We start from the raw sequence: 9,622 nt of genomic DNA, 5'->3' as shown, positions 1-9,622 counted from the left end.
ATTCACAAAAATTTTATTAGAACTAAAAGACTTAACTTTTGACAAATTTAAAAAGTCAAAATTGGTACATAGATACTTAAAGGGAATATTTTGAATCAACCTTTAGATATAAGGTACTACTTTTGTCATTTTCACCCCTTAAAGTTATGTTTTACGATATTATCATTAATAAATACACATTATTTCTTTAATTTATAATTAAATATTGTACTTGTAAAATAATACCCTAATAGTTTAGCGAAAGTTCTTTTTTGGCGGGTTATTTTTTATTTTTTGGACACATACAAGATAAATTTTATTTTAGTATATAGCCTATAAATTATATAAAAAAAGTAAATTGCACTAGACAATTCCCATGCAATGAGCTAATTGATAAAATCATGTACAACAATAACAAATCCAGTGTATTCCCACAGCGTGGGGTCTGGGGAGGGTAAGATGTACGCAATCCATATCGCTACCTCCGAAGAAGTAGAGAGGTTGTTTTCGATAGACCTCTGGCTTAAGATAAGGATAATAAACAAGGGGATGGATGACATAACCGAAATAAGAATAGGAAATAATAGAATGAAATCACAGGAATATGAAATACGGGAAATAAGAGCAACACGGAATAAGAAAAATAGGAACTAGCAATAGAAAATAGGGCACCCACCTAGTAGTGACATACACTCACATCCCAAAGACACCTATGTACACTGACCTATGATTACTAAATCCATCTACATAAGAATTCTCCTGACTACTAGCTACAACCCACACACTAACACTAACCTTCTACCCTAATCCTCGACCTCCACGCCTTCCTATCTAGGGTCATGTCCTCAGTAAGCTGAAGCTACTCTATTTCATGTCTAATCACCTCCCTCCAGTATTTTTTCGGCCCACCTCTTCTCCTCCTGAATTCATCCAACACTAGCCTCTCACACATTCGAACGGGACATCCGCGCCCCTCCTCATCACATGCCCAAACTATCTCAGCCTTTCTTCCCGCATCTTGTCCTCCACCGAAGCCACTCCCACCTTATCCCGGATAATCTCATTCCTAACTTTGTCCCCTTTAATAAGCCTACACATCCAACGCAACATTCTCATTTCCGCCGCCTTCAATTTTTGGATGTGAACGTGCTTAACTGGCCAACACTCCGCTCCATATAACATGGCCAGACGAACTGTCACTCTATAGAATTTGCCTTTAAGCTTAAGGGGCACCTTCTTATCACACAACACTCGCGAGACGAGCCTCCACTTCATCCAACCTGCTCTAATACGGTTAGAAACATCCTCATCAATCTCACCATCCCCTAGATCATAGAACCAAGGTACTTAAAACTATCCCTCTTACACACATCCTGGGAGTCCAACCTCACCACCACTTCGTCCTCCGGCCTCGAGTCAACTTACATTCCAAATACTCCGTCTTGGACTTACTCAACCTAAACCCCTTAGACTCAAGGGTTTGCCTCCAAACCTCCAATTTGTCATTCACACACCCCCGCGTTTCATCAATCCACACTACATCATTCGCAAATAACATACACCAAGGTACCTCGCATTGGATACTCCGTGTCAACACGTCCATCACCAATGCAAAAAGGAACGAACTAAGAGTCGATCCTTGATGCAACCCTGTCTCGACCGAAAAATGCTCTGAGTCTCCTCCTGCCGTCCTCACTCGGGTCTTCCCTCCATCATACATGTCCTTAATAGCTTTGATATACGCCACCGGGACCTCTCTCACCTCCAAGCATCTCCAAAGGACCTTCCTCGAGACTTTATCATACGTTTTTTCTAGATCAATGAACACCATGTGTAAATTCTTTTTTTCTTTCTCTAAACTGCTCCACCAATCTCCTTACCAGGTGGATTGCCTCTGTCGTTGAGCGACCAGGCATAAATCCAAACTGATTCTCCGAAACGGACTCGACCCTCCCCAATCTCTACTCAACCACTCTCTCCCAAATCTTCATAGTGTGACTCAACAGCTTAATACCCCTATAGTTGTTAACTCTGAATGTCACCCTTGTTTTTATATAACGGAATCATTGTACTCCACCTCCAAGCCTCAAACATTCTCGCATTCTTGAAAATGTCATTAAATAAATCAGTCAACCACCTTAAACCTGCCCCACCAACATACTTCCAAAAATCCACCGACATTTCATCAGGCCTAGTCGCCTTACCCCTCTGCATCCTACGAATAGCCTCTCTGACCTCCTCAACCCTAAAACGCCTACATAAACTGAAAACACGGCTCTTCTTCGAGTGCTCCAACTCTTCTAACTCAATGTATCTGTCCCCATCCTCGTTCAAAAGTCTATGAAAGTACTCCTGTCATCTCTTCTTAATGTGCACATCCTCCACCAAAATACTACCATCCTCTCCCTTACTTGATCGAGGTCATGGCCCTTCCGCTCCCTAGCCTTAGTAAGCCTATACAACCTCTTTTTTCTGCCTTTCTCCTCTAACCCCGCATACAAGCTCTCGAAAGCTGCTAACTTAGCAGCCGTAACTGCTAACTTAGCCTCCTTCCTTTCTACTTTGTAAACCTCCCTATTCGCCCACTTCTCCTATTCATCTTTACTCTCAATCAACTTAACATACGACCTCTTCTTAATCTCCACTTTCTTCTTCACTTCTTCATTCCACCACCAGCCCCCCTTATGACGACCTACTTAGCCCTTCGAAACACCCAACACTTCTCTAGCAGTCTCCATGATGTAGCTGACAGCCCTATCCCACATAATATCCACGTCCCCCTTGCACTCCCACACCCCCACTCCTGCCACCTTTTCCCCTATCTTCATCTCTAGAGCACTAACTGGTGTCAGGCCACCCCACTTAATTTTAGGCCGACCCTCCCCGGCCCTTCTCCTCTTGCTCTTCTTGATAGATTCAAATATAGAACCTTCTCAAAGATCACTTATTTAATCAATTCGATCACTCTTATCAATATGTAAACATTTTGAAATGAAAAAGTAATGGCCCACTATGAGAGTGGCGGGCTGGGTAAAAAGTAGGGGTTTGGTGGGCATCGATTCTTTGGTCTAAATTTTGATGCCCCTTTGGGGATTCATAATTTGGTCCACCTTTTTTTATTGCAGTTTGATGTAAATAAATAAACAAACAAAATGTGTTAATATGTGATACAGTAGATGAGGTTGTTTCTTCCTTAATTAAAAGTTTTGAGTATGAAAAAATCTTTGGTATGCGAATCTGGATTAATCGAACTCCAATGCGGGTGTCGAATACCAGATGAGAAACCAAACAAAAAAAGTTTAAACAAATATATTTAATTGAATGTTTCATGTCCCATTCCTATCACCAATGGTGGTTGTCTTCTTCATGGTTGCACTGGTACTAATTCCATGAATATAATAATTTCTTCAGCACCAACTGTCCAACTCTTATATTGTGGCCTTTACCATAGGTTCGGGGTCATATGCGTATTTAAATTAATTTCATGAAATATTTATTATTTATCTCTAATTCAAATATTGAATAAGCATATTCATTGATATTTGGAAATGTTAAAAAAATCATTTAATATTTTTATTTACTTTGAGATATAGACTGAAATTTTTATGGAGTAATTATTAATCAACTAGTAAATCATACTCTTGGGTGTCCAAACTCTTTTTTAAATGCAGGAATGTACTTTTTTTTGTACATCAAAGTTTCTTCTCAATATTTAGGGTCATTTGCACAAATTGGAATCAACAATAACTAATACTCCCTCCGTTTAAAAAAGAATGACCTACTTGACTTGACACAACGTTTAAGAAAATAAAGAAAACTTTTGAATCTTGTGGTCTTAAATTAAAGTAGTGTTGAATGTACCAAAATGTCCTTTAATCTTGTGGTCATAAATATGTCATGTGGAAAATTGAAATTAAAGTATTGCCAAAAAGAAAAAGGGTCATTCTTTTTTAAACGGACGAAAAAGAAAATTAGGTCATTCTTTTTTAAAACGGAGGGAGTATAATATTGGGTTGCTTCTTTTTGTTATTCTCTTAAATAAAACATGCCACAGTATAAATTATGGAGGGATGTATATATTAAGTGGGGTAAAATGTAAAATAAAAGCATTTTAATATTAAGTAAAACATGGCTCAAAATGCTAAAATGTTCAAACTACTCCACATAATAGTTTAAAAAATTGCTTTAAATTATATATTGCATACTAATATGTAATTGATCAAATAGATATTCAACAAGAAAAATATCAGTATTATACAATTCGTACATAACTAGTTCCTTGTCTAATTTGTCTTGGAACTAAATGACTCCTTAAGGGAGGCTGTGTTCTGGTTTGTATGAAAATATTTTTCATCTTTTTTTTTTAAAAAAACTTTTTATGTTTAGTTGATCAAAATATTTTGATTTTTTTCTCTCGCAAAGTAAGTTCCTTAGAAATTAGTTGGTCAAAATATTTTTCAGATCCCAATTGAATTTCTCTGTGTATTGGGATCAAATTCACCATGTTCTCTCTTTTGTTAATAATCTTTAGTGAAAGATCCAATAAATCACAAATTCTAATTGAAAACATTTAACATTAGAATCACGACATTTGATTCATAATAAACGTGATCTTATTATACGCATACACTTAAATATTTTGTGCATAAGTATTGTACATAGTTTGAGCAAAAGTAACATTCTCAGTTGAACTCACAAAACCTGTTCTAGAATTGATAATATCTAGCCAGACATAATACATAAATATGACTCTAAACTTGACACTAAATTATAACATTCACCTTAAACTTTGACAGTGTATAGGTAGGCACTTTCACTGTACAAAATCTGAACAAATAAACACTCCAATCCTACGTGGCAAAATACTATATACACTCAAAACCACACGCGTCGGAGTTAGAATTGAAGGTTTTTTTTTCCAACTTTTGTATAGTTAAAAGTGTCTACTTGTGCACATAAAGGTAAAGGTCATAGTTATGGTGTATCTTTTTTATTAGGTGACAGCATGTGAGTGGATGACTAATCCACGTAGGCACAAGTGAGGTACACGCATGTAAGTTGCAAAATCGAAATGTTTATTTGTTCAGGTTTTGTATAGTTAAAGGAACTATTTGTGCACCATCAAAGTTTAAGGTCAATGTTATAATTTGATGTCAAGTTTAGGTACCATCTGGCTATTGTTAAACTTGCTAGAATCCAGAAACATGGTTTACTGGTATTATTTAGGCCTGCTAAACATCCAAATAATCTTATTATACGCATATGTTTAAATATTTTTTTTGGATACGTGTACATAGTTCGAGGAAAAATAACAGCTTCAATCGAACTCACAGAACCTGCTCTAAATCCGTCCCCGATAATGTTCTAGCAACATCCGAGCTAGAATAGAATCCAGAAATATAATTTCTTGGTAATGACTTAATAAAACCAATAACAACTTTGGCTGTATTTAGAGCAGCTAAAGATCCAAATAATCTTATTGTGTTGTCCCCTTTTTGTGTCCCTGCTAAATCTGATAGTCCACGAATTGCAATGACTGGGTAACCATTTGACAAGCATGTCTGCACAAATCACCAAGATCATAGTCATTTAAGGAGCCGTTTAACCACGAGAATTATTCACTAAATAATTTTATATGCCGAAACAAGAGTTAAGGTATCTATACGTAAATCTCCTCAAAATGTGAATTCTTATCTTGAAAACAAGACAGATTACCTGTTTACTAATGTAAGGATTTCTAATACTGACGGTGTATATGACTGAAACTGAAGAAAAAGCAAAGTTACCATTACTACAGCTGAGCTTTCCATGTCAAGTGATGTAACCCCAAAAGTATTGAAAAGGAATTGTGTGTAAGCTGCATTGTCAATGAAAAAGTTTGAAGTAGCTCCCTTCAGTCCAACTACTAGTTTTGGCTTTTCTGGTAAGCACAATGTTGAATTTGCACACTGATCCAGTTTTATCCCCTGTTAATTTCATCCAAACACGTCACAATTACAACTAAACAACCACAAAGAAGTACTATAATTTTTCCTCCATTACTCAAGTGTGTTGTCTGAGGAGATCACGGTTCAAATTTTAGCAGAAACAAAATTAGTATTATGTTATTTCTTCTTATTTGTCTAAGCGCCGATGACAGAACAGTATGTAAAACCTAAACATTTCACTAAAATTTCAATTAATAGTCATGATTTCGAAAGTGTAATGGGCTCAACAATAAGAACCTAAAGATTGAAGCCAAAACAACATATTCGATATTGTCCCACAAGTGGGGTCTAGGAAGGGTAAGGTTATGAATACCTTACCCTTACCTTTGTGGGGTAGAGAGGTCGTTTTTGTTGAACTTCAGCTCAAGAAAAGCAGGTTCAAAACCTAAAGATTGTAGCCATCAAATTTGAATTGTAGATCCACCTCCTCCACTTGATAGACATAGTTATTTAGTAGTTGTACTTAGTGACAGCGACAGAATTTTTACCAAGGGATTCATATCTACTGTTGACATTAAAAAATAATAATCTTATATATACAATGTAATTTATCAACGAAGAGGGGTTCGGGTGAACTCCTTCCGCCCACCTATACTAGGTAGATGATAACATTCGGTGGTATAACTAAAGTGCGTGCAAACTGATCCGATTCTATGTATATATTACTCACCTGTAAATGAGAGGCTACATGAAGCCAATTCTTGGTTATGTTAAACCAAACTGGTCTTTGAGGTACATTGACCTCCCCAGCAATTGAATAGAATTGCTCAGTGCTATACCCAACTTTTCCCAACTGATTTTCCCCTCCTTTTGGGTCATTATAGCTCTTGAAATCAAATTGAGCAAAATCATTTGGTTCCATAGTTGCATTTGGTTTCTGTACAAAAAGAAATAAAAATTATGTAAGACAATTATCTAAGTGGATAGAAATCTATGTTGCTTGGATTCTTTAAAAATACTATTGGATGTGTGTCGAATCCTTCAAAATCTATGCATTTTTGGAGGATCTGACATGGTGGGACATTATTATTGGAGGGCCCAAGACACACGGATAAAAGTACAAAAAGGGTTTGTTTGCTTTGTTATTTGGGACTCTTCAAAAGTGTCAGTAGGTGACTGATGAATCCTTTAGGAGTTGTGGTGCGGCAGTATTTTTGGAGGGTCCAAGCAACATAGATAATAAAAGTAAAAGAAGGTTTGTTTACTATGTTGCTCGGACTCTTCAAAAATGTTGACAGATATGTGTTGGACCCTTCGAAAATGATCATTTTTGGAGGATTCAACACGGCTAGAGTAACATTTTTGAAAAGACCATACAAATGGAATTTATTTGAAGGGTTAAAACTTAGTAGAAGATTTAGTTACCAGCCACTCCCAAAGCCCTGTTTGTGCAAGTTGCCATGGGATTGTGACATCTCCAATATGCATAGAACTGTTAGCATTGCCAGAGATACCAAAATGAATTATTCCTTTTATGTCAAACAGATCCAACATTTGCTGTGTTGCTGCTGCTGCATTTACCTAAGTAAACCAATCACAATTTCATCAACTTTTTTGCAATATAGTAACTACTGTCAACTCTACTCTTACTTCCTATTTTTTCGTAAGTTACTGGCCCAACTATTCAAGATTCAAGTCATTGGTGGAGCCAGAATTTTTACTAAAAGAGTATAAAATAAAGTAAACAACAAAGAAGCCAAAGGGGGTTCCACATCTTATCCGAGCAGGATTAAACACTCGCTATCGAGAAAAAATCCATTTCCAAAAAAGTTGGATCCGAAACAGGATAGAGAAATTCCAACCATCTCATTACGATCATTGGTTGGTCTCTTATCATCAAGATATCAACAAGAGGACAAGAATAAAAGCACTATTTTTTTCAAAAATAAAAATAAAGGACAATATCCGTTGACTTTGAGATCAAGATTTCAGAAATTTTTTACCAATCCAACTCCACATTTCACATAAATGACTTTCCTTCCCTCAACTTTCCCAATCCGAAATCGTCTACCTGCACGAATTCAGTATCTAGAGTCAGTAAATTCAGAAACAATCCGTATAGTCATCACGTTAGTGTGCAATATGTGTAATTCGAGTTGAAAGTAATGAATTCAGTTGAACTAACAGAACCCGACCTGATAAGTCAACAAAGGGGTGTCTCGGATCAGACTTAAAAACACCAGTTTTAAAGAAAGCTTCTTCTTCTGGTGCATAAACTGTGATAAGTCCAAGAAAAGGACCATTTTGATTAACTTTTTTGATAACTCTTAAAGATTTTAGTCTTTCAAATGGAATTGCTTGGGCAGAAAACACAAGTAAAGGGATAAATCCCAAAGCCAATATCAAAGAAAATGGAAGGACTACTACTTGTTTTGCAGCCATTTTTTTGAACTGCCAACAAGTTTTGTCCGTGTTTCCTGTTCGAGAATGTTGAATTATATAAATACAATGCATACGAAGGTTTATCAATTTTATAATGCTACATAGGGACGGAGCTAAGATTTTATGTTACGAGTTCTAGATCTTAAAAAAAAATAACTTACTGAATTTTGAAGCAACGGAAAAGTTATCTCCGTGTCACGGGTTAGAGTAGTCATAGCAGTCACTATACTTATACTTACATTAGGTAACATGATTTGTCTATATCACACCTCTTGGGTGCGATCCTTACCCGAACGTGATAATATTTTATGCGCCTTATATAAATTAAGTATTTTTTTAAACACAAACATTGAACTTGGATCAAAACTATTAATTTCGTAGACAGATTTGTAGCTTTCCATTTAATAAGTTTTACCCCAAATGCCCCTCCAATTTAATAATTTAGCGGATTTAGCGGGTCATAGACCTCCGCAAAGTATATGTGTGTAGTTGAGATTTAGGGTAAAGATTGAGGAGACATTTAGCCATTTTCTCATGCATATTTTAAAAATTACTAAATATTTATTAATATTTGAAAGTAAACTCGATTATTATTATTATATTATTAACTTAAGATTAATTATAACATTCATAAATATCACATATTCACGAATGATAATAAAATGGAGGTTATTACTATATTTTTATATATCACAATAATATATGAACGTTTTGAGTCGTTTGTCATGAACTCCTTATGCCACCAACCAAAGCTAGTTAACTTAAAATATTCACAATAAAACATAGCAAATCTCAAGACAAGATCCTATTTTATTTTTTATTTTTTTAATTGTTCTCCATCTATTTCACGTTGTTGTCTCAATGATTTTTTTCTTTTATTTACAAAAAGAAAAGGTGATACTCCCTGTCCTATTTTACTCATCCCAAATTTTTTAATTTGTTATCTTTTTTTACTTATTAAGATAAGATAATTTTTTTTTCATTATACTCTTTAGTGTAATTGATTACTCCTTATTATTAACATTCTTGAAGAATGTTGCAAAAAGTAGTATCATTAAGAGTACACCATTAAGAATACAAATGGTGCTTTGATATTAGTCATCAATCAATATTGGAACTAACCATAAGACACAATTAAGAGGGACAAAATGGTAAAGTTACATTACCAATTATTGTTTCTTAATAGCTGTGTCATCCTAATTTGAGACGGGTAAAATAGGACGGAGGGAGTATTTTCTTTGCGATGAACTCGAATAGAAAATAAACAGGAAGAG

General features: G+C 35.5%; 1 protein-coding gene across 1 annotated transcript; it reads right to left on the bottom strand.

Moving 5' to 3' along the window:
- Positions 1-5,200: 5,200 nt before the first annotated feature.
- LOC107851607 (bark storage protein A) lies at positions 5,201-8,543 on the bottom strand. The gene is made up of 6 exons (XM_016696689.2): positions 8,102-8,543; positions 7,910-7,977; positions 7,332-7,487; positions 6,637-6,843; positions 5,766-5,945; positions 5,201-5,540 (listed from the first exon to the last, which is right to left on the bottom strand). Exons 1-6 carry the CDS (start codon positions 8,418-8,420, stop codon positions 5,307-5,309), a joined length of 1,164 nt encoding a protein of 387 aa, XP_016552175.1. The 5' UTR covers positions 8,421-8,543; the 3' UTR covers positions 5,201-5,306.
- Between the last annotated feature and the right edge of the window lie 1,079 nt (positions 8,544-9,622).

Source organism: Capsicum annuum, chromosome 12, assembly GCF_002878395.1.
Source record: "Capsicum annuum cultivar UCD-10X-F1 chromosome 12, UCD10Xv1.1, whole genome shotgun sequence".
Taxonomy (NCBI): Eukaryota; Viridiplantae; Streptophyta; class Magnoliopsida; order Solanales; family Solanaceae; genus Capsicum; species Capsicum annuum.
Note: the sequence above shows the minus strand (reverse complement) of the source record. Positions and strands in the feature narration are given on the sequence as shown.

Bases quoted from the DNA above. Each gene is read 5' to 3' on its own strand.
- LOC107851607 (XM_016696689.2), bottom strand. From the start codon at position 8,420: ATGCATTGTATTTATATAATTCAACATTCTCGAACAGGAAACACGGAC. The intron at 7,488-7,909 runs GTAAAAAATTTC...TGGTTTACTTAG, and splicing joins TGAAATGTGGAGTTGGATTG to GTAAATGCAGCAGCAGCAAC. The intron at 5,541-5,765 runs GTAACTTTGCTT...TGATTTGTGCAG, and splicing joins AAAGCTCAGCTGTAGTAATG to ACATGCTTGTCAAATGGTTA.